Source organism: Onychostoma macrolepis, chromosome 22 (genome assembly GCF_012432095.1).
Source record: "Onychostoma macrolepis isolate SWU-2019 chromosome 22, ASM1243209v1, whole genome shotgun sequence".
Lineage (NCBI taxonomy): Eukaryota > Metazoa > Chordata > Actinopteri > Cypriniformes > Cyprinidae > Onychostoma > Onychostoma macrolepis.
In genome coordinates this window covers 9,725,545-9,751,715 of record NC_081176.1, presented here as the reverse complement: position 1 = coordinate 9,751,715, position 26,171 = coordinate 9,725,545, and the positions used below count along the sequence as shown (strand labels likewise).

General features: G+C 34.6%; 1 protein-coding gene across 1 annotated transcript in view; it reads right to left on the bottom strand.

Annotated features, from left to right (window-relative positions):
• The window catches only part of LOC131530159 (zinc finger protein 658-like), a 96,015-nt gene extending 72,531 nt beyond the window's left edge, over nucleotides 1-23,484 (bottom strand). The window contains exons 1-4 of the mRNA XM_058760304.1: nucleotides 23,138-23,484; nucleotides 21,939-22,533; nucleotides 13,527-14,086; nucleotides 4,523-4,886 (exon numbers count right to left, since the gene is read on the bottom strand). Coding sequence (XP_058616287.1) covers nucleotides 4,523-4,886; nucleotides 13,527-14,086; nucleotides 21,939-22,533; nucleotides 23,138-23,186 — 1,568 coding nt within the window. The 5' untranslated portion in view covers nucleotides 23,187-23,484. The remainder of the gene's footprint in view (nucleotides 1-4,522; nucleotides 4,887-13,526; nucleotides 14,087-21,938; nucleotides 22,534-23,137) is intronic.
• Between the last annotated feature and the right edge of the window lie 2,687 nt (nucleotides 23,485-26,171).

The following is a 26,171-nucleotide window of genomic DNA, read 5'->3' as shown; positions in this document are numbered from 1 at the left end:
AGACATTCTAAACTCAATTGGTGTTAAACAACACGTGTCAGGACCTACTCATTGTCGAAATCATACTCTAGATTTAATACTGTCACATGGAATTGATGTCAGTGGCGTTGAAATTTTGCAGCAGAGCGATGATATCTCAGATCATTATCTAGTCTCCTGTATATTCCATATAGCTAAAGCTGTAAAGCCAACTTCTTGTTACAAATATGGTAGAACCATTACCTCTACCACAAAAGACTGCTTTATAAATAATCTTCCTGACTTATCTCAGTTCCTCAGCATATCCAATAGCTCAGAACAACTTGATGATGTAACAGGAACTATGGACTCTCTCTTTTCTAGCACTTTAGATGCGGTTGCTCCTTTACGCTTAAGGAAGATTAAGGATAAGAGTCCAACACCGTGGTATAATGAGCACACTCGCGCCTAAAGAGAGCAGCCCGGAAAATGGAGCGCAGCTGGAGGAAAACTAAATTAGAGGTATTTCGTTTAGCTTGGCGGAAAGTACCCTATCCTACAGAAAAGCATTAAAACTGCTAGATCTGATTACTTTTCGTCTCTTCTAGAAGAAAACAAACATAACCCCGTATTTATTCAATACAGTAACTAAATTAACGAAAAAAAGTTAACAGTCTGACAGCAGAGTTTTGAATGTACTGCAGATGAAATATGGAGTGAGCTGGTAAGCCAGAGAAAAGAGCATCACAATAGTCAAGGCGAGTGGTAATAAACGCATGCACTAATGATTCTGCATCTTTTCTATTGAGGAAAGGATTCAGTTTTTCTCTACAAGGAAAAACTTGTCTTTTGTTTTTCTGATTCTGATGCAGGATTTTGAGGACGGTGGTAAAGACAGGGATATGTAGATGAGCTCAAAATATTAGAGAATAAATTACACTGAGAGTAAATAAGACAGCTGTGGTATTTGTCATTTAAACTTATATTACATAAAAGAACAGTGTTGTAAATCTTGAATAAGGGCACAGAAAGCAGTAAATAATGAAGAAGACTCTAAATTCATTAGTCAGTCTAATATTTCCTTATGTAGGATTTAAAATACATAAATTATAACTAAATTTTGGATTGTACAATTATAAAAAAATGCTAATTTTAGCTCTAAATAAGCAGTAAAGTGCTGTTTTGTCTTTTTCAAACGCACATAAGTTTATGAGTTACAGTCTTAGTTTTTCTGTTTTAATAGACATTAGATTAAAAACTATTTAAGCCTTAAATGACAGATTGTGAAAAGCACATATATCTACATCCAGAGGTGGACAGTAACGAAGTAAATTTACTTGAGTATTGTACTTAAGTACACTTTTTGAGTATCTGTACTTTACTATTTTTTCTGGAAACTTGCGACTTTAACTTCACTACATTTGAAAGACAAATATCGTACTTTTTACTCAACTACATTTATATCAAGGTCCCCAAGTAGAAAGTCGTTATATTTAGCAGTTTTTACATTGTGTGCATTTTCAGATTCACTGAACCCTTTTTTTCTGCGAAAATCCGGCCTGCGATCTGCCAGGACTTTCCTGTGTTGCCAAGTGTTACAGTATTTCTAAGCCTGCAGTTTTCCGCCTAGCTTTGAATGGATATTTGGCTGATTTTTTTTTTTTTTTTTTGCGCAAATCTGGCAACCTCGGGATCTTCCCCGCTAAACTAATGTAAACGTCTGCGCTACTGCACAGCTAAAAGCGCTCTAAAAAGGCATGTGTTAACTCTTTAAATCCCTTTGGAAAATTAACCATGTTTCTACTATAGTAACCATAACTATGGAATTTGCAGTAAAATCACAGTATCCACAAATTTACTATTATCTCACTATAGTAACCATATGCTATTTGTAGTAAAACTTCAGTAACCACAAATTTACCATAGTTTCATTATATTAACTATAGTTAGATTTTTGTAGTTGAACTATGGCAATACAAATGGTAGGCTAATATATCTGTCAAAAATCGCTGCCCTCACTTTACTAATATATATATATATATATATATATATATATAGGCTATATATAAACTTAGGCCTACTGATAAATTGCTTCTAAAAACTGGTCAGGGAAGTATACGAATCTGAACATTATTTTATTGTCAAAACACTGCACATAAATGCTTTTTTTTTTTTTTTTTGCAAACAAATTATCAAAAAGTAGGTTAAATGAAAACTTTGGAATCTAAACTGGGAATCAATAAGAATTTAAATCAATAAGCAGAATCAGAATATGAATGGATAAAATTCAAACAATGCCCAACACTAGCCACTTGTTGTGAAGTTCACTGATTTCTGAGCATTTTATGAACACTGATCAGTTGATGGCAAAATTCAAAAAGACGGTTATTTGGTGCAACCTGCACACCCATGGCCATACTGAGAGAGTATGATCCAGTTTTCTGAAGAGACTAAAGGTTTGTTTTCTATTCAATGTTTGCTTTGTTAGCCTAAAATGAACCATATCATAGACTTCAATATCTCTTTGAAAAGAACTTTGTAACTTTTAAACAAGTATTCAAATGAGTTCAATGTAGTTAACACTCCTGGTGTTAAATAAAAAAATAAAGATGATTATCTTTATTCAGTTGTTCCATTTATATTGGTTTGGTAACATAAAAGCTCTTAATTCCAAAGATAATAGCAAGCTAATCAGTGTATTCAGTAGGTTGCATTAGTGGCATAAGGTATTGTAAGTATACAACAATGCTACAATAAAACAATGCATTTACTTTTACTTTTGATACTTAAGTACTTTTAAAAACATGTACTTCCGTACTTTTACTTAAGTAAAAATTTGTCTTTACAACTTTCACTTGTAGTGGAGTAATATTTGACCAGAAGTATCTGTACTTTCACTCAAGTAAGGAAGTTGTGTACTTTGTCCGCCTCTGAACGCCTGTGAGATCTGAGTCTGAGTCAAAAGCACAAATATCTACATCACAGCAACCTGTGAAACTGAACAGAGATGGTAAATTCAGAAAATAAGATAAAAATAACTGGACATTTTCTATTTGTATGTAGAAACTGAAAGTTCATTATTAATTGAGTTCTGAACTAATTTAATGAATCATACCATTTCACATTTCTTCAAATAAAAAAGGACTGTACAGTATATAATTGTTAGAATTATTACCTTCCAGATTTATGTTTGGCTTGGATTATTTGATATGATTTTTCTGTCATTATTCAACTAACCCTTCAGAGTTCACAGATGTAGAAGGAGGTGAATGGAGCAGATTGAGCATTATCTGCAGGAGAGGGAGAATATGAAGTAACAGCAGGTGGCGCTAGTGCACTGTTTTAGTTTGTGATCTGCTGTTAGAAGGAAGAAGGAGAAAGCAGGTGTGTTTGTGCTTCTCATTCCTGTAATTACTTGAAAATGAATGAGACTGATCTCTCTCTTTATTGATTTACAAGCAAACCAGAACATCTCAACAGAAGAAAAGAAGCAAAAATGACCTTTAGCTTCTGCTTCTTCAGGTCATTGTGTAGTGTACATTACAATTTTTTTTTTTATTATTATTATTTTTTTTATAAAAGTAAGTAAATGAACATTATGAAGCAAAATGATAAAGCATAATGAAATAGATTATGAAGCAAACTGATGAACAAGAATAAAATATTTAGATGATGTTCTTTGGGGAGAAACTTCATCTTTGAGACGATCTGAATCTCACAGTTTCTCAAACCGCTCGTCTTGAAGTCTTGATCTTTGGACAACTTTGGACTTTTCTTTGTCATGTGTACACAAATATCTAAAAAAAAAAAAAAAAAGAAAACAGTTTGTGTTGCTGTATTATCTGCATTAGCTAACTACTGAATAGACATTAGGTTCAGCGCTGCAAACAACAAAACTAAATGTTTTTAATTCTTTGTGAAACAAATACAAAAGTGAGTAAAATATAAATGAACGAGAATTTTGAACATAAAATTAAACATGTAATAAAGCATAATTATATAATTTATATCATGAAGCAAAATTGTATACAAGAATAAAACTTTAGATACCGTACAGTGTTCGGCAGTTGTCAAAAAGGTATTAAACACTGAATTTTTAATTGATTTCTTCTTGTAAACTCAGAGATGTGAATTCGGACAGCAATTTAATTATCACACGAGCTTGGTGTTTATCAAACAACAGTAGGTAATTTGACCAGGGATTTTTACAGGGGTGGTGAGACATAAACACCGACATTCTGGATTCAGCCGGCAATAAAATGACTGACTACCCCCTGTAAATGGTGAAAATAACTTGCGTCCCCTTGAGAAGCGATTACCGTCTGAATAGGGCTTTTGAGTTTATCTGAATCTCACAGATGAAACTGCTGGTCTTGAAGATGAACTTGATGTTCTGTGACAAATTTAGATGAGGTTTCTTATGACAGATTAATATGGAAGAGATCCAATGTTGCAGTTTAAAGCACTTTACCAGAAGATGAACTACTTAATGTGATTGTGTATTTTATGACTTCGTAGAGAAGAGAAATTAGTGAAACTCTTCCTGCATGCAGTGCAGTGATACGGTTTCTCTCCAGTGTGAATCCTCTCATGTGATTTCTGATGTGCGGACTGACTGAATCTCTTGTCACAGTGTGAACACTTGTAAGGTTTCTCTCCAGTGTGGATCCTCTGGTGCTGTTTCAGTTGATCAGCTGTAATAAAAGTCTTCTCACACTCAAAGCACATATGATCTCTCACACCAGTGTGTATCTTCTGATGTAGTTTTAAATTCTGCAGATGTGAAAAACTCTTTCCACATAAAGAACATGAATGTGGTTTCTCCTTCGTATGAATGTTCAGGTGCTCCTTCAGGACTGAAGCCCTCAAAAATGTTTTACCGCATTGATCACATTCATGCAGTTTCTCTCCAGTGTGGATGATCATGTGTCTCTGAAGGTGTCCTTGTTGTGTGAAACTCTTCCCGCACTGATCACATGTGAATGGTTTCTCTCCAGTGTGGATCCTCATGTGAACACTGAGATGCTGTTTGTATGTGAAACTCTTTCCACACTGAGTGCAGGTGAACCTTTTCTTGTCTTTTCTTCTTTTCAGTAAAGAAACACTTTCAGTCTGTGAGCGAGTTTTTCCTCCAGTTTTGACATGTTTCTTCTCTTTCAGATCTAAAATTAGAGTTAAAAAAGTTACAATATAAATAAATAATAAAAAAGTCAGAGAAATGTGACGCAAAAGCTGACGACGGCTAGACAAAAGTATAATAATTTTCACACATTTTTACAAAATGATTCAATGATCTATATAAAAAAATACAGACAAAAATCCAATCTTTCTGTAGCGATAACTATTCGATGTTTGATCAAATACACAAATATAATATTATATAATAAATACAATATACTAACTATAACACTAATATACTATACTAAAAACTTATTGGCCCGGTTTCACAAACTTAAGCTTAAACCAGGACTAGGTCTTAGTTCAATTAAGATATTTAAGCAACTTTTACAAAAATGCTTCAGAAGGAAACATTACAGGTGTGCATCTTGACACAAAACAATGACACTGACATATTTTAAGATATGTCAGAGCAAGACATTTTCAGTTGAGACAGCTCAAACATGCATTTTAGCCTTTAGGGACTAATTTAAGCCTTGTCTGTGAAACAGTGGGATTAGATAATTAATAACAATTTTAAACTAATTAACTGACCAATATTTTCACTCAACACCCAGGAAGCGATATAATTTGAACATTTGCGTTTCAGTCCCTATTTTGTACCCTGAGATAGAAAGTATCGCCGATATTATTTATTCGTTTAACTTTTAACTTTAACTTTTTTGTTTATTTTTTACAACTCCTGAGGTATTTTTTCAACTATAAACACTAAATCTGATGAACTGCTGATAACTTTAAATGATTTCCACTCTCATTACTAAAGCATCAAGAATAAACACCAACCTGTTTGTTCTTCAGTGTGTTTCATTCTGCAGGGTTCTGGATCTCTCATGTTCTCTCTGTCCTTCAATAAACTCTGTCTCTGCAGATTTCACTTCTTCCTGATGCTCTGATGCTCGTCTTCACTTGTAGACTGATGGGAATATTCCAGCATTTATTGCTGAACTGCAGTGGGAGGAGCTTCACTGAAGGTGTGATTGTTGTGGGAGGAGCTTCACTGAAGGTGTGATTGTTGTGGGAGGAGCTTCACTGAAGGAGGAGCAGATCTGCCAAAATTAAAGATAAATCAGTTACTGTGTTTATTTTTTACACAATTTAAGTATTTATGTTAAAATATCGTTTTGTTATAATTATATATATTTTATTATTTTTTGATTATTATTTTTATATAATTATATTATTTTATTATTATTAATATGTTTATTATTATTATTATTATTATTATTATATTATCATATTATTATTATATTTATATATTTGTTATTATTATTATTATTATTTTCCCTAGAAAGCTGACTCTTCGAAACGCACACGAATTCCAATGTACCTGTACTACAATGTACCTGTGCGAATGGCAATAAATTCAAAATTCAATTCAAATTCAATATCTTTTAAGTAAATTAATTGCAAAGTGTTTTAGAATAATCCACAAATTCTCTTTATTTCTAAAATATTTTATCCACATATTTTATTGCTACAATTTATCTTACCTCTCATTTACATAGTCAACAAAATATAGTAAAAGCTAAGGACTACAGCATTTAAAAGATACCAAATATAAACAATGTAAGGGAAAAATGAAAATAAACATTAGGAAAATAAAATTACAAATTTGCAAGCAACAAATAACCCACCAGCGGAGTTTAACTTAACAACTTTTATTTATTTATTGTGTTTGCGTTTTGTGTGTAGGGAGCTAATTTATTTCCTTATAAAATTAATTCTGAGGCCAAAACTCAGGAGCTCTCCCAAAGACAGATGCCATGCAATAAAGCCATGAAACTAACCCGGAGAGGATATCTCCAAAGACAATGAAAGATCTCCAAAGAGAACAAAAGATCTTCAAAGAGAACAAACACCACCCTGAAGAAACTTATTTCTTTGATCATTTACGACCGCATTCTCCCCATGCCCTCTCTACCGCTCTCTCTTTTCCCCCAAAAAAGGTTACTCAAGTTTTCACTCAAAGTTAATTGAGAATATAGGTATATATATATCATATATCTTGTGAACCCGTTTTTTTTTTTCACCTTCATGTTTGGTATCATTTTAAAGGTCTCTGTGTGACTGGTAAAATGGTCTCAATTTCACAGTAGTCACTTATATTATGGGAAATATTGGAAACTTAAGTGAATTCTGTACCTCTGTTGTGTGGGCGGTCTCCATTCAAAACCTGATAAACATTGCTCTACAGGTGTGACGATTTGGGGCACGAGAACAGCTCCTAGGGAGGTTTCTCATCCCCCATAGATCTAATCTGTTTTGGGGCAGAGAATAAATGTTTATGGGCCTTTTGTTCTGGTAGTATTTAAGGGAAAGTTGCAAATCAGTCAGTGCGATTCTGTAGTCAGATCAGCTCGTAGTGTGGAGGGTGTTTCATATGCTCCATTCTATGTATTTTCTTGAAGTCAGATATACATTTTTACTCTTAGATTCATCTTTGAACAACTGATGTTATGTATTTTCTTATTTTTGAATTGTCTTCTTATTGTTTTATGTAATTGGCATGACATGTTTACCTGACTAATAATAAATTGTTATATTTGATTTATTCTGAACTGTCCTGAAATCATTATGACTATTAGACTGTGAGGAGGCTTTTGTTACCGCAAATCTACGGCCAGGATAGATCAAACTGAAGGCTCATGAATGAACGGAGCAGTAGGCACGTCATCGGAGACCTCAGATTTCTGTCTATCGCTGGTGCTAGCAAGTTGTACAGGAAAAGACTAAGTAAACTACACTTTTTGTCATAAGCAAGCAGTTGGTGGCAGACAATTAGGTATTAGTCTGCCTACATCCTCTGACTAACATCGGACTGGCGAGTTTGTGATCATGAGACCGGCGCCTTCGACCGACGCTAGCTCATCAGAAACATTAGGTCCCCAGTGAACGGATAATTGAAAGTATGGGATGTCGAGGATAATCAAATATCTAAATTAATATATAAGCGATATTTGTGATCAGTTTTTAATTAGAAGTGCAGTCTAAATTTAATGATCACTTGAAACTGGAGTCAGATCAGATTGGAGCTAGATCAAAATTGAAACTAAATCCTGATAAATTCAGAAGCGCAAGTAAAAGACCGAACATGCATTAAACCTTGGACCAGGCCGCTGGATTCCTTTGTTTGGACTAGCAGGTGGATCCTTACATGTGAATAAAGCATGGTTTATTACAGATTATTTAAACAATGTTGTTATGATACTTACCTATAATGTCACAATTGCTGATTGTGATCGTGATTAAGTCTGCTGACACCAATAAAATTAGCTTAATGTGTCAATTAACAGATCATCAGAAGTCATCAGCATAATGAATGAGGTGAAAACAGGATCTATTGTCATGAAATAAAGCAGATTTTCAGCAGCTGATAATGTTGATGAGCCTTAGACAATAAACACTCATTAAACAAGCCATTCAGGATCAGCAGCAGAGTTATTCTGAGAGTTTGCTGGTAGGAACTGATTGTTTGAGTCAGAATATATGCTGAAAGCCCATTAAAATGCTCCACTGAAAAGTAACCCAATTATTTCTCACATGATACAGAAAAAATACCACTTAAAGACATTGAAAACTATCTTTATCAGACATTATCATTTGTCCATATGAATCTAAATATACCTTGTTTTTCTAATTAGGCTACTTGTAATGTGACATTTGAACCGTGTCGGAGCTTGTGTTGAGAATAAATGGGCTTGCCACATGAAATCTCGATTCCAGGCTTGTGTTGTCAATGTAGAAATCACATGACCAATGATAAACGAGGCCTCGGTTTGTGTGGAATACGCCATTGGTTCGGTTTGAGTGTCGCTTTCGGATAAAGGGGGTTCAAAACCCGCGCCTCCTTGTGTGTGTTGTGGTGTTTCAGACAGGTGTCAGGAGTAGTAGCAGAAGTAGAGTGTCACAGAGTTCTTCCATGTATTACATTCAGTTTTGTGCAAGTTACTTCCAAACTGTAATACATTATAGATTACTTGTTACTGTTTTTTAAAAGTAATTAATTACGTTACAATATTACTGTCTCAGAATTGTAATGCGTTACATGACTCCTGTATTACTTTTGAGTTACTTTCACCAAAATAACTACAGAAGTAGAATTTAACATTCGAAAATGACTAAATGTAGCTACTAGAGCCCTGCACGGGCCTCAAATTTAGGCCCCGTGTCCGACAGCTTATCAGAATTACCGCCAAGCCCATCTTTTTTTTTTTTCCTTCTCCCAAAACGGTTCATTAAATAAGTTTTTCCTTTCTTAAAGCAAGCGGCCAGCAGCATGACCGGTAGGCTGATCATAGGTTATGTTTGATCAATTTAACCTTCTCAAATCATCATGACTTGCCTAAAATAAAATCTATATAGATATACTAAAACAGTTCAAGCATATAACAGTGTTTAAACGTTAAACCTAGATAAATGTGTCTGCATCCAGTAGTTTGTGCGGAGAGTGGAAGCTAATGCGCAGGACATGGAGGCGCCAGCGCAATCAATTGCAATTTTTAAAATTGGAAACAATTTACGCCGTAATTTTTGCTCATAAAGGTAAGAATAATACATCATTCGGAACTGTAAAGGGTCTACTTTTATTTGTGTGCACTCACAATATCAACAAAACGTTGTGCTTTTATCTTGAACAGGAGTGCTTCACAAAAATGAACCGAATACATGCCTCACAGACATGATAAATCTATAGAAAGCTTTAAATTACTACTTAACGAAATAAATAAAAGCGAAAACAAAAACTCTTTAATGTAATCATTATCCGTGAAGATGCACTTGTCTCTAAAGGCGCGTCTAATGAGGCGAACCCTTACTATTTCCCCCGGAAACATTCATGGTATGCTAATTACTTTTGCTGGGGCTTTACGGCAAGCTTTATTGCGTGTATTTGAACGCAGAACTCTTCAGCTGTGCTGACGGCTCGCTGCTCGCTCTTGATAGTCGCGGCAGCATGGACACCACCAATGTTGTTTCCACCAGAGCGGCAATTTTTTTTCATCAATGATTGATGGATGTCTAAAATATAAAGATAAGGAGAAGCCTAAAACACGTCTGAAGCCCGGCCCTAGGGATTTAAAAAGTCGGAGCCCGACTTTAAATTAAATTAAAAAATAAATAAATTTTGGGTTAAAAGTGTGTTGTAACGAAAGCGTTACTGAACATGTGCCGAGTAAAATATTACTAAAATTGATTAGTAATGCCTTACACTACTGCATTACAGCAAAAGTAATCAGTTACTGTAATGCATTACTTTTGTAACGCGTTACTCCCAACACTGGTTACATTATATTAGGTTACAATAGTTATAGTATATTGTTATTATTAATTATATTAGCTATATTATATATTACTGTTATATTAGTTAGATAAGATTAGTTGGATTGTTTTGGATTTTTGGACTGGGCTGCTTATTGATTTTGATTGCCCTTTTAGATTTGTTTGCTTTTTGCGACATCTTCCTTTTTCTTTGTTAAGAAGCCAGCAATGAAGAGGACATACTTCCCTGTCTATGAGTTGTTGTTTTTTATTTTTTTTTTAAATAAATGCTATTATTATACTTAGCTATATATTGTAATGCCAAAATAACTGATCATACTGTTTGCTTAAGTCTGTTGACATCAATAAAATGAGCTTAATGTGGCAATTTACAGATCTGAAGACATCAGCATAATGAATGAGGTGAAAAGAGGATCCATTGACATGGAATAAAGAGGATTTTCAGCAGCTGATAATATTGATGAGCCTCAGACTATAAACACTCATTAAACAAGCCATTCAGGATCAGCAGCAGATCATCTCACTTTATTTGCTGGTAGAAACTGATTGTTTGACTCACAATATATGATGAAAGCCTATGGAAATCGTTCTAATATGACAATTACTTCTCAAGTGATACAGAAAAAAATAATAGGCTAATATAAAGACACTGACATCTTTATTTATTTATTTGCCCACATGAATCTAAATATAATTTGATTTTCTAATAACTAATGTTACATTCACAACAACAAAACAGTTCCTCTTATTATTGTTTTGTATGTGAAGAGAAACGACAAAGCCTTCTTTAGATAGCTATAAATGTTAGCAGACACACAACCCTGCTAAAAAAAAACAATAGAAGCCCAATAGAAACAATCACAGAAATTCCAGTGGTTTCCATTAAAATACCATTATAAACCATTAGCTTTTTCCAGTAAAACTATTAAAAATTCCTTTTGTAGTGTGTTTTGGGCATTTTTCCAATAGGATTTAACATCCTCCAATATAATCCATCACATACCAGTAGACACCATTATAGTTTCCATTAAAACCAATACAATTCCCATTATAACCATTAAAACCATTACATTTTCTATTGTGTTTTGGGCAGGGTTCTATTGTTTTTTTTCAGCAGGGAAATAGCACTGAGCCCGATTCAAAACTATTCAGACCCTGTAAATTGTTGATTAAACAAACTATGTAATGTGTATTTTACAATTAAGTGAAATAGTATGAACTGCTCACCTCAGAAACTCCACTGAACCGCGCGAATGATGACTGCGAGGCGAATCAACGGTAGATTATCAAAAACGCACCAAATTCTTTTTAAAACGACAAAAGAATATCAATAAAACAACGTATCAAACAAAAATAATGTTAAAATGTTACTGATGTAGACAGGCAGACAAGCAGGTGTGCGATGAAATATGGTTTATTAAGCATTTAAAAGCTTTAGGAGAAATTTAAGTAAACAAATTTAATAGAACATTTTTGAGCAAATATTTAAATTATTTACAGTACACACATACATACATTCATTACTTCAGTTAGAGACAACTGTTTGATCTACTTATCACATATGAGACCGATCATCAGAGGACGCTTATTCTGTTGCAGTTCAAAACTTACTATCATGGCCCTAGCCATGCAGGGTTTGACAATTAGTGATGTAGATGTTTGTGAAAGATGTTTTCTGTTTTGAAAGGATGAACACTGTAAAATTATACCATAGGCTATTTATTGCATTGTTAATACTTAGAGGTGGACAATTTTATCAGTCGTTTCTTATTCGTACAACAATCCATATTACTGTCATAGTTTTCATTAATAAGTCTTATGCTCTTATGAATGTTTATGAAAATGTAATGACTATACTGAATAAAATAGCATAGACTTCTTCATGGCTAGTGTTTGCATATTTCATTTCATTCTGTAACCTACTTGTCTGTGTATAGTGTTAAATGCTACTGTTTTTGGCAGCGTTGATAAAATTTCTGACAGATGATCATTAATTTTTTTTGCGTTTCCCTTACCGAATGTGGTATCCTGTCAGTAATAACCTGTCAATGGGTAATAACCTCTCTTTTATTACTTTCAGTTTAAGTGCAGAGTTGCCATTCATTGCTATTTAAACAAATAAAAAATAAAAATAAAAATAAAAATAAACCGAAATAATTTCAAATATTTTGCAAAAAAACAAGACAAGGATTATTGCTGACCCTTAATCATACATGCAGACAATCATATGGTGATCTCATAGCTGGCTACGGAGAGGTGGGATGTCTGTAATTATGGAAAGCCCAAAGCAATTAATATTTCATGGCTTTTAGATGTGACTAAAATTATGAAATTATGTATTAGTGATGCAAGAAAAATCAATAGAAAACAATAATGGACAATACAAATGTAATACCTGAAGCAAATATAAGCCCTAAAAATATGAATATTTCATTTTAGATGCTTTTAAATGTCACTAAATTTATGAACGTATTCATTCGTGATGCAAGAAAAATCAACAGACAACAAAACTGAACAATAAGAGTTTAATACTTGAAGCAAATATAAAGTAAAAATGGAAGCGAAAGAGACAGATCTCTCTCTTTATTGACTAACAAGATAGCAAAGCATCTCAAGAAGTGAACAAAAGTGAAGATGGATCAGATGCAAACCTACATTACAGAATATCTTACACCTGCATTTTGTAAAACACACCCTAAGAGGAAGAATAACTAGTTGTTTTAAAGACAACAGTGAAGATGAAATTAAAAGTAAATCCACTTCTTTTTCAGCTTAATGAACAAGAACATTTTGAACCTGTAAAAAACCTTCTACAAATATGCATTAGAAGAACATTTTGAACATAAAATGAAACTCGTAATAAAGCATAATAATATAATTTAAAGCAAAATTGTATACAGGAATACCATTTAGATGTTGTTCTTTAGGGAGGAACTCCATCTTTGAGTTGATCTGAATCTCACAGATATCTGTTGGTCTTGAAGATGAACTTTATTCACTGTGACTAATTTAGATGATGTTTCTTATGACAGATTAATATGGAAGAGATGCGGTGTAGCACTTGAAAGCAGTGGACCTGAAGATAAACTACTTATTGTGATTGTTTATTTTATGTCTCCGTAGATTAGATGAATGACTGAAACTCTTCCCGCATGCAGTGCAGTGATACGGTTTCTCTCCAGTGTGAATCCTCTCATGTGTTTTCAGGTCTCCTGACTGACTGAATCTCTTGTCGCAGTGTGAACACTTGTAAGGTTTCTCTCCAGTGTGGATCCTCTGGTGCAGTTTGAAATGTTGAGCTGTAATAAAAGTCTTCTCACACTCAAAGCACATATGATCTCTCACACCAGTGTGTATCTTCTGATGTACTCTTAAACTTTTCAGTTGTGAAAAACTCTTTCCACAGAAAGAACATGAATGTGGTTTCTCCTTCGTGTGAACTTTCAGGTGATCCTTCAGGTTTGAAGCCCACAAATATGTTTTTCCACATTGATCACATTCATGCAGTTTCTCTCTAGTGTGGATGTTCATGTGGTTCTTAAGGGATGTTGATTGTCTGAAACTGGTCCCGCACTGATCACATGTGAATGGTTTCTCTCCAGTGTGGATCCTCATGTGAACATTGAGATGCTGTTTGTTTGTGAAACTCTTTCCACACTGAGTGCAGGTGAAACTTTTCTTGTCTCTTCTTTTCAGTGAAGAAACTCTTTCAGTCTGTGAGTGAGTTTTTTATCCGGTTTTGACATGATGATTTTTCTCCTCCATTAGACCTGAAATTGAAGTTAAAAAAGGTTACAATATAATTAAATAATTAAAAAGTCAGAGAAATGTGAAGTGAAAGCAGACAACGACTACACCAAATTATAATCATTTTGTGACATTTTTACAAAATAAGATACAATAATCTATATTAAAACATTCAGACTCTAATCCAATGTTTCTGTAATGAGAGCTATTCGATGCTTGATCAACTCCACAATTATAATAGTATATTATTAACATAAGATTAGCATTAATGTACTGTAATGAAAACTTTTTTGGTAATTAATAACTATTTTAAACAAATTAATTGACAACTATTTTTTCATTCAATTTCTTCCTTTTTAAAAAAAAAAAAATTATAAATTATTTTATTTATTTTTAATGGAAACATCCAGGAAGTGACATCATTTGAATGTTTGAGTTTCAGTCCCTATTCTGTACCCTGGAGATAGAAAGTCTCCCCTATATCATTTATTGGACTTTTTTTCTTCATTTTTTTAAAACTCAAAGTATTTTTCTACTATAAACACTAAATCTGATGAACTGCTGATAACTTTAAATGTTCTTCAGTCTCATTGATGAAGGATCAAGAATAAACACCAACCTGTTTGTTCTTCAGTGTGTTTCATTCTGCAGGGTTCTGGATCTCTCATGTTCTCTCTGTCCTTCAATAAACTCTGTCTCTGCAGATTTCTCTTCTTCCTGATGCTCTGATGCTCGTCTTCACTTGTAGACTGATGGGAATATTCCAGCATTTATTACTGAACTGCAGTGGGAGGAGCTTCACTGAAGGTGTGATTGTTGTGGGAGGAGCTTCACTGAAGGAGGAGCAGATCTGCCAAAGTTTGTGAGTTTGTTTTTCTACTAATTCACATATTAAGCATTTATGTTTATCTGGTATTTATAGTAAAGCATCTGAACTTTTATACAAATGTACACATACATTTATGTTTTGTTTACTAAAATTTTCACATTTAATATTTACAAATATTGAAATGTTAAGAAAACAAGTCAAAAGAATAAATAGAAGTACAGTTATGTAACCAATAGAAATCAGTGTTTGCATAATTCCTTCCATTTGAGTTTGAATTGTTGTTTATTGATTTTTAGTTTTGTGTTGGTTTATATTAAACATAGTCTAACACAGACTAATGATGAAATCAATGCTGTTAGGACATCTGTATCTTGTAGATATCATAATTGTAACAGGGCTGACGAGACGTGAGACGTGCGGATCCATTTGCAGGCTTTTATTTATAAACATAGTCAAATCACAGGCAGGGTCAAACAACGGCAAAAAAAGTGATCTAAGCGTAGCGTGGGTCTATGATCGGCGAACAATATCCAACAGGGCAAGGCAGAAAGATAATCCAGGTACAGGACCTGTAGTCCAAGAGAGGCGCAAACAGAGTCCGAATGGCAAGGCAAAGGGTAAATCCAGGAAACACGGGCTAGAAAATAAACACGGGAAAAACAGGCAAGGCAAGACTAAGACAACTAAGTGGGCTCCATAGAGTAGCTATCACTATGAGAGAGATAAGTGCATACAATACTCGGCAGTGAGGGAGAGGAAGTCCAAGGCTTATAAAGAGTGTGTGATCAGTGCAATCAGCTGTGTATGTGTCATCAGTGCAATGGATGATGGGAAATGCAGTCCAGTGTGATGTATGGTGTGAGAGTCAATGTGGTGAGCGAGTGACCTCTGGTGGTGAATGAACGGAAGTGCAGGGACAGGATTCGTGACAATAATAGTGACTGCATAGTTTAAGTCTGACGATAAGAATGAAATGAACTTTAACTGGCAGTTTACAGGAGATCAGCATAATGAATGAGGTGAAAACAGGGACTGTTATCATGAAATAGAGGATTTACAGCAGCTGATAATATTGATGAGCCTCAGACTATTAACACTCATTAAACAAGCCATTCAGGATCAGCAGCAGATCATCTCACTTTATTCTGAGTATATTATTCTGAGTGCTTTCCGATAGCAATACAGAGCTTTATTGAGAGAAAAAAAAAACAAAAAAAAAACATGCTTCACTCAAAAAAATATTTAACCCCAAAAGTTAAAACTTATGTAATTCAATTAGATGTCAATTTTCCATCCAATTTAATCACATAAATCCAATGCAAAAGTTAACATTTATATAAGCTTCACCCCTTCATGTTCAGTTAACCTGATTGAATTAAATACATTGTATGATAACTGATGAAGTGTGATTTATGCTTGTATAATACATAAACTTTACTCATTTCCAATAACTTATTGTTACTTGCTTTATATAATCAACTTACATTTTCTTAATTCTATTAAATAAATGATCAAAACATGTTACATTTTCAAACATTTATTGTGTTGTAATTGCTCCATGAGTCGATAGTAACATACAATCTGAAAAAAAAAAAAAACGAATGAAAGCAAGACATACTGTAATGCAGTACTTAACAAATGAAGGAAACTGTTTTTTGCAGTTTCTTGGATCCTTTTTAGTTTTGTGTGCCTACAAGTAACAGGGATCAACAACTAATAAACATACTTCAACATCAAACATGAATTTCACATTTTCAAGGTAACAATGTCATATCATTGCATAATACAGTAAACAATGTGCTTTTTCCTGATTTATAACACAAAACACAAATGTAAATGGTCCTTTCTCTTCCTAAATATTTGTTAAAAGAATTAAACAACCAGGACCCTTAGAGAAAAATAAAATAAAAAGAAAAGCAATTATTTGACTTCACATATGTCAAGTTTTCAACACTTTTTAAATACATATAGGCCTGGTTTCACAGACAGGGTTTAGGTTAAACCAGGATTAGGCAATATTCAATTAGGACAATTAAGTAGTTTTTATAAACATGCCTTAGAAAAAAAAATCATTACTGGTGTGCATCTCGAGACAAAACAAAGGCACTGACATATTTTAAGATCAGTTAGTGCAACTTTCTTTCAGTTGAAACAGCTCAGACTTACATTTTAGTCTGGAATTAGGCCTAATCCTTGTTTGTGAAACTGGGGATAACAGTTTTTCACATTTCAGCATTTAGACCAGCAAAAGTGTCCTACTCACTGCAGAGGGGGTTCGTTTTGTATGTGAAGAGACACGACAAAGCCTTCTTTAAGTGTTAGCAGGCACACAAATAGCACTGAGCCCGATAAAAACTATCCAGACCCGTAAATTGTTGATTAAACAAACAATGTAACGTGTATTTCACAATTACATGAAATAGTGTGAACTGCTCGCCTCAGAAACTCCACTGAAGCGCGCCCGAACGATGACGTCATTACCGCGAGGCGAATCAACGCTAGATGATCAAAACCGCGCCAAATTCTGTTTAAAACGGCAAAATATCTATAAAACAACGAATCGAACGAAAATAATGTTGAAACAGTTACCGATGTGGACAGGCAGACAGTCAGGTGTGCGATGAAATATGGTTTGAGCATTTTAAATCTTTATGCGAAATTAATCATGGAAAGCCCCAAAAGCAATTCATATTTCATGGCTTTTAGATGTAACTAAAATTATGAAATTATTCATTAGTGATGCAAGAAAAATCAATAGACAACAAAAATGAACAATAAGAGTTTAATATTTGAAGCAAATAAAAAGTAAAAGTGGAAGCAAATGAGACAGATCTCTCTCTTTATTGACTAACAAGATGGCAAAACATCTCAACAAGTGAATAAAAGTGAAATGGATCAGATGCAAACATGACAGAATATCTTACACCTGCATTTTGTAAAACACACCCGTACCTCTGCGCACTTTTTTGTGCGACACCGTTTTACGTACCAGAGCAGATGCAGAGACAGAGGTGTGCGTGCTGGGAAAGAGAGATCTCGAGCTCCTGCGGCAGTCAGCTTCAGATGCATAATATTTTCATTTTCTACATTCGCCTACCTTTGCCTAATGGGTAAGTCCGCCCCTGTCGGCAGCTCCGCTGTACTGTCAGACTCTGTTTGGCCATTCGGCCAGAATATGCCCGCCTCCGGACCGCGCACTGTCAGTTAGTGGACTCATTATGGACACTGTGCAGATTCTCAATCCGAACGCACCTTTTTTTTTTTTTTACCGGTGCCGTGACTTCTCAGAAATCCTCCTCAGAGCCGAGAAGCTGCAGCTGGCCAGGTTGAAGAGGACTGAACATGGTAAGAGTACTGTTAAAATATGCTTTATTTGTACAGTTGCCAGCAACATTAACGTTAGTAAAGTAGTTAATTGCTTTGTTGGTGTTTTTAATTTTTGAAATTGCATTGTGGAATGTGCAGTTAAGGTTAGCTCTTTAGCATTATTAGTATTACAGTAGATTTGAGTAATAACAGGCCTATTTGGACGGGATCTCCTCCTTTCTGTGAGACGGGTAATTTAGTTGGCTATCTGGATTTTAATTTTTGCAGGAATAACTGCAGGTGATATTATGCTATATTTTTCACTGAAGTTTAGTTCTTTAATATTAGCTCAAGTCTATTTTTGTTTATATTTTGACAAATATATTCCCCACTTCTTGTAATGTTGTTTCAGATAATTTATATGAAATTGGAAAAAAATATACAGTATATATATAAAAATCTGAGAGTGTGTGTATGTGTGTGTACTGCTGCAGTTTTACAGCTCATTCTAGTGCTCCAGTCTGGTTTTGATTCTACATCATCCTTCGATGTTCTGCTTCATCTTTAAAAGTAAGATTAAATAGAGTTTTAAACTTGATTTAGCCAACTATTTTGTCAAATACTGACAATTATGGAGTTTCTTTTTTCAGCTTAGTGAAGAAGAACATTTTGAACCTGTAAAAACCTTCTACAAATATGCATTAGAAGAACATTTTGAACATAAAATGAAACCTGTAATAAAACATAATAATATAATGTATATCATAAAGTAAAGTTGTATACGAGAATAAAACTTTAGATATTATTCTTTAGGGAGGAACTCCATCTTTGAACTGATCTGAATCTCACAGATATCTGCTGGTCTTGAAGATGAACTTGATTCACTGTGACTCATTTAGATGATGTTTCTTATGACAGATTAATATGGAAGAGATGCGGTGTAGCACTTGAAAGCAGTGGACCTGAAGATAAACTACTTATTGTGATTGTTTATTTTATGACTCAGATTAGACGAATGAGTGAAACTCTTCCGCATGCAGTGCAGCAGGGCCGGATTATCCATAGACGGGATTGGGCGAGTGCCCTGGGGCACCAGCCAATAGGGGGCACCAAGTGATTACGATAATGACAAGACCTTTAAAATATTTTTCATGTTTTGTATATATTATTTTGCTGGAAGAGATACAGATGCATAGAAAATGAACAGTTAATGATACAATATACAGAGAGAATATCAAATATATGCACGCATATAAAGAATTGCGATTGGGTCAGGTCCCAGTGTATTTGCCCCTTCCCCCCAGTCAGAGTCGAGCATATTTATTCACAAATGGATAGGCAGCATCGACTTGGCGGTTGTCTAACGTAAATTTAAAAAAGAAGAAAATATCATGACACATTGCCAGGGCTATACAGGGCGACTGAAAAGTAGCTACTGTGTGCGACTATCAAAACATATTTAGGAGCACCTGTGCGACTAACCCGATCAGCCAACCCATTCTCACTCCCAAGGCGTCAAAAACTGAAGCATGGTCAAACGCCTGGCGTCACTATGAAGACGCCAAAAGTGCCCCTAGGCGTCATTATATGACAAAATAGGAACTCCATTGCTTTCAATTGCTTGCTTTATGCGTCAGGTCAAGACGCTTATGGAAAATGACAATACGTTCTCCGCCGTTGTTTTCAGTTGTTTGTCTTAGTTTAATGGTTTGCATGCATTTGTAAAAATATAAATAATTTTATATACATTTATACTTTTATTGGAGCACCTTACCCACCCCTACCCTAAACCTACCCACTTCAGAACAACATAAAACACGTAACAGTTAACAGGCAAATGTAAGTTAAGTCACCGGTGTTTATTGCAAAACTGCCCATAAACAAGCAGTATAAAAGCATTACAAACAAGTCGTGCATTCCAGGTCTTCTGAAGCCATACGAAGTCTTTATGAGAAGAAGAGAGCAAAACATAAGGTTTTAATCGCTGAAAATGATCCCGCTCCGTTAACGCGCTCACATCTCATTCAAAAGATACTCAAGTCCCGTAGCATGACGCAATTGGTCACGAGACACAGAAGAGCCAATAGCCTGTCAGAACAGCAAAACGCAATCGGTCACGAGACACACAAGAACCAATAGCATTTCACAACCAAGGCTTCTTCTGGCGGCATTTTTGAATTCGCGCACAGACTGCATACGGGATGAGCTTAACGCGTCTACTCCTCTCACAAATCAAATGTTTTGCCTCGGAAGACTTGGAATATTAATATTTTTTGAATAAATTATGACAGTAGTTGTATCTGCCTGTTATATCTTGTGTTTTATTGACAAATTTAGGGGCAGGGGTTGGGTTATGTGCTCATAATGTGTAAATAATGTAATATAAATAAAACTGTTGTGGCTGTTTACATTGAAAAATCACACCCCAACATATATGCAATAATGGCAATGTTATTACACAATATATAATTTAATTATGACGATAAAATTCCCAGTATGGCGTCGGCATATTGACGCTAAGGGTTTCCTATTTAAAGCAACGGAGGACCCTGCAAGTCGAAAAATGACGCTAAGGGTACCTTGAGTCAAAAGCGCCAAGTGGTCCTGACCAAGCTTCAATATGTGACGAGTGTGAGAATGGGTTGGATCAGCATAGGCTATTTGTGTTTGCGCTGAGAGGAGCTTCAAAGATTTCTACTTGCGTGTTTGTGCAGCGTTGAGTAATGTATCGCAGACATATGTTGATTCCTTGAATGCAATGTTAATCAGAATCCACTCACTGCTCAAAATACTTTTGTTCATTGCTGAGTTATGCACGCTCACAAATGCTCTCGTTATAACAAACAAAGTGTAGATGGTGTAAATAAGAGATTCGTTGTGCAGTGTAGAGAGTTTCATTGATTATAATGGAGTTTTGTGAGATTGCTGAAGTGAGTAACAGCTTTTAAAGATTATTAAAGGTGTTTGTAAATGTGATATTAAATTAATACAACAGCTCAATAAACAATAAGTTATATAAAGTGATGTACATTGTATGACTTTTAACAATATTGCCTGATTTTGCTCTATTTAGTCAAGGAACATAGTTTCAAACAGTCACAGCCGAGCACGCGCATCTCCATTCAAACATAGCGGTGTTTCATTTATGAATGAACCTGCTTTTAAATGAGTCTAGTGAGTCAGTGATTCAATTACCCACTCATAAAGTGAGTCACTTGCTTCGTTCCTGAATGAATCAGCTGTTCAAACGAATCAGTGATTTACCGCCACCTGTTGGCAGTTTTATTTTTATGTTTAAAGTGTCCTTTCAGTTATTTAAATAATTTCAATCAAACAATAGTTCTATATTCAAAATGTTATATTTAAAACATTAATCTCACAACATTGTTATGAATTTAAAACATCCATGCCACCTCTGAGCCTCTCTAAATGTCTGTAAATTTACCTACATGCCACTTTTGTGTTCTTCTGTGCCACCTTTGTAGTGGAAACTAATTTTGTTAAATGATTTCTTTTGATTAGTAACTTATTCTTCTTATTCTACCTGTTCTTATGGAATTTTTGGGGGGGGTAGGGGGCACTTCAAATGTGGTCACCCTAGGGCACTACACTGTGTTAATCCGGGCCTGCAGTGCAGTGATACGGTTTCTCTCCAGTGTGAATCATCTCATGTCTTTTCAGATTTCCTGACCGACTGAATCTCTTGTCACAGTGTGAACACTTGTAAGGTTTCTCTCCAGTGTGCATCATCTGGTGCTGTTTCAATTGATCAGCTCTAATAAAAGTCTTCTCACACTCAAAGCACATATGATCTCTCACACCAGTGTGTATCTTCTGATGTAGTTTTAAACTCTGCAGTTGTGAAAAACTCTTTCCACAGAAAGAACATGAATGTGGTTTCTCCTTTGAATGATCTTTCAGGTGACTCTTCAGCTCTGAAGTCCTCGAAAATGTTTTTCCACATTGATCACATTCATGCAGTTTCTCTCCAGTGTGGATCTTCATGTGGTCCTTAAGGGATGATGATTGTATGAATCTCTTCCCGCACTGATCACATGTGAATGGTTTCTCTCCAGTGTGGATCCTCATGTGAACATTGAGATTCTGTTTGTTTGTGAAACTCTTTCCACACTGAGTGCAGGTGAAACTTTTCTTGTCTCTTTTTTTCAGTAAAGAAACTCTTTCAGTCTGAGTTTTTTCTCCAGTTTTGACATTATGTTTTTTCTCCTCCATTAGACCTGAAAATAAAGTTAGAAAAGGTTACAATATAATTAAATAATTAAAAAATCTGAGAAATGTGAAGTGAAAGCGGACAACGACAACACCAACTTATGATCATTTTATCATATTTTTACAAAATAAGATACAATAATCTATATTAAAAATACAGACTCTAATCCAATGTTTCTGTAGTGAGAGCTATTCGATGCTTGATCAACTCCACAATTATAATACTATATTATGAAAATAATATTAGCATTAATATACTATAATAAAAATGTATGTAATTGATAACTATTTTAAACTTATTAACTGACCAATATTTTTCACGCTGTTACAGCATAACTTTTATTCAATTTTTTACGTTTTAAAACAAAGGCATTGCTTTTTTTTTTTTTATGGCAACACCCAGGAAGTGACATCATTTGAACATTTGAGCTTCAGTCCCTATTTTGTACCCTGGAGATAGAAAGTCTCTCCTATATTATTTATTGGACTTTTTTTTTTCTTTTTTTTTTAACTCAAAGTATTTTTCTGCTATAAACACTAAATCTGATGAACTGCTGATAACTTTAAATGTTCTTCAGTCTTATTGATGAAGGATCAAGAATAAACACCAACCTGTTTGTTCTTCAGTGTGTTTCATTCTGCAGGGTTCTGGATCTCTCATGTTCTCTCTGTCCTTCAATAAACTCTGTCTCTGCAGATTTCACTTCTTCCTGATGCTCTGATGCTCGTCTTCACTTGTAGACTGATGGGAATATTCCAGCATTTATTACTGAACTGCAGTGGGAGGAGCTTCACTGAAGGTGTGATTGTTGTGGGAGGAGCTTCACTGAAGGTGTGATTGTTGTGGGAGGAGCTTCACTGAAGGTGTGCTTGTTGTGGGAGGAGCTTCACTGAAGGAAGAGCAGATTTGCAAAAATGAAAGATAAATCAGTTAAAGTTTATGTTTCTGCAGTAATTCACACATTTTTAATGATATAGGTTTATCTATCTATCTATGTAAATTAAAATGTTTTTAGTAACTCACCAATTATATCTCTATCTATAATTCATTAATATATAGGCAAATTAATTAGTGCTGGGCAACGATTTATCGCAATTAATCACATCCAAAGACAAATAGATATATATATATATATATAAACATAACATTTTTTTCTTAATTATATACATGCCTGTGTGTGTGTGCATTTATATATACATAATACATATACACAATACAAACATATTATGTACACATAAGGTACAAATAAATTACCAATTAACTTTAAATATTTTTGTTTATTGTTTTTTTTTGTGTTATATGAAACATGTTTTTTTACAGACTAATAAAATAAATGCAGTTATGATAGTTACATCTTGTAACGTCACAATAGCTGGTCGTGTTGGTTGCTGAAGTGTTAACACCAATAAAATGAGCTTAATGTGGCAATTAACGGACTTAAAGTCATCAGCATAATGAATGAGGTGAAAACAGGATCTATTGACATGAAATAAAGAGGATTTTCAGCAGCTGATAATATTGATGAGCCTCAGACTATAAACGCTAATTAAACAAGCCATTATGCAGCAGAGAATCTCAGTCTATTTTAAGTATATTATTCGCGGTTGATGGAAAAAAAAAATCATCTCACCAGACATACTGTAGTCATTCACGATAAAACAAAATGCGTTTTGGAAGATGGATTCATGATGTACTCACTCATTATATACATTTTGTAATATTTGAACAAAAAAGTGTTGTTAATTGTGTGGTGGGATGACCTAAAGAGGTCAATAGTAACCAGTGATGGGAATAATGGCGTTATAAATAAACGGCGTTACTAACGGCGTTATTTTTTTCCAGTAACGAGTAATCAAACGAATTACTGTTTCCCCCGTTACAACGCCGTTACCGTTACTGACAATAAAATGTGGCGTTACTATATTATATTATTAGAATTTATTTTTCAGTTCATCTGAATGGATGCACAGTGTAGCTGTATTTGACGTACCATAAACTCTAGTGTGAAGGCGAACAACTCGCCGTCGCCTTCTCTCACATACACGCACGCAAAGAAAGACACAGAGCAAGCTTGTCTTTCATAACATGCAGAATTGACGCGCTACATGTAAACGATATCCTTTGTTGTATTTTCCTGTCAAAATAACGGAGTTCCTTCGGAATTCTTCAGCTTTTAAGAACTGCCGGTTTCTCTGTTAGTGGGCGGAACTAATGCGCAAAGCGACAATCTCATTGGCTGGTGCTCACCTGTTATCATCACTGTTTTGATTTCAGCAAATCAATTCGAGCGAACACAGACAATGTGATTAATATTCATGAACCCAGCAGCTCATTAATCCTTGGTGCGTTTAATATTGATGACAAATATGCATTCATACTTGGTTATTCTAATTACTAAAGTTCTATCATCATATAATATTAAATTATCATAATATTATATTATAATGCTTGACTGACTGATACTAAGTGTCAGTAGATAAATAGTGTAAATTAATGTACAATGTTTTATAATAATAATTTATTCTTTTTAATGTCCATTTCATTAATTTAACATATTTAATATTGGGGGCATCCAAAGTTATTTGACATTTGAACATTTTTTTAAAAGTAACGCAATAGTTACTTTCCCTGGTAATTAGTTACTTTTATAATGATGTAACTCAGTTACTAACTCAGTTACTATTTGTGAGAAGTAACTAGTAACTATAACTAATTACTTTTTTAAAGTAACGTGCCCAACACTGATAGTAACCAGGCGAAAGGGGCCATGATCAACAGACACATTTTTATTCAGACAGGTCAAAAATATTAAAACATCACATCACACTAACAAAAGTATTAAATCTAAAGTAAACGGTAACCGTGCATCCCTGAAAGGGAAAATACATTCTATTACAACAAACGAATAAAAGGATAAAAACACATCAATTAAATAAAATGAACTCACTATAAATACTACACATAACTTAAAAAAACATAAAAAGCTCCCTTTATATTAAACACAATACCTCTAACATCCACTATTTTGGACCGAGACAGTCAGGCAACAATCAGTCAGGCAATAATCCAGACACAGCACTAAAACAGAGAAGAATAATATCATTAAAACAAACTCCTAAGAACAAGGTCATCAATATTACAAAACTAATACCTCCATAATCGGTGCATCATATGTTCTGTATTTAACATAACTGCTAGTGATGTGACGTTCGACACAGAGGCTTCGAAGCCTGTATCAAAAAAACGAAGCATCTCGCAGTGAAGCACTGTACCAGAGCTTGATTCATTTTGCCAAAACCTATGGATAGTTGCGACACCTCAACGGAAATTCTGATGGCCATTCTTGAGTTCTCTGGAAAATACGATCAGATGTTCCAGAAAATTTCAGCAATTGAAATAACAACTGGGTCAACGGCTAAGCAGATTGAGACTTCGTCTTCTACTGTTACTCAGCTTGTTACCGAGGTAGCAACGCATAAGCAGTCTCTGAAAGTTGTGGCTACGGAGATTCATGAGCTCCAAACGCTAATAAAACCCTTAAGGCTGAAACTGGAGAAAGCAAGCATTACAGCTGGAAATGGACATTAAAATTATACGGCGTGAGAGAGAAGGACAGAGAGGATGTTCGGAGAGTTGTTATTGATG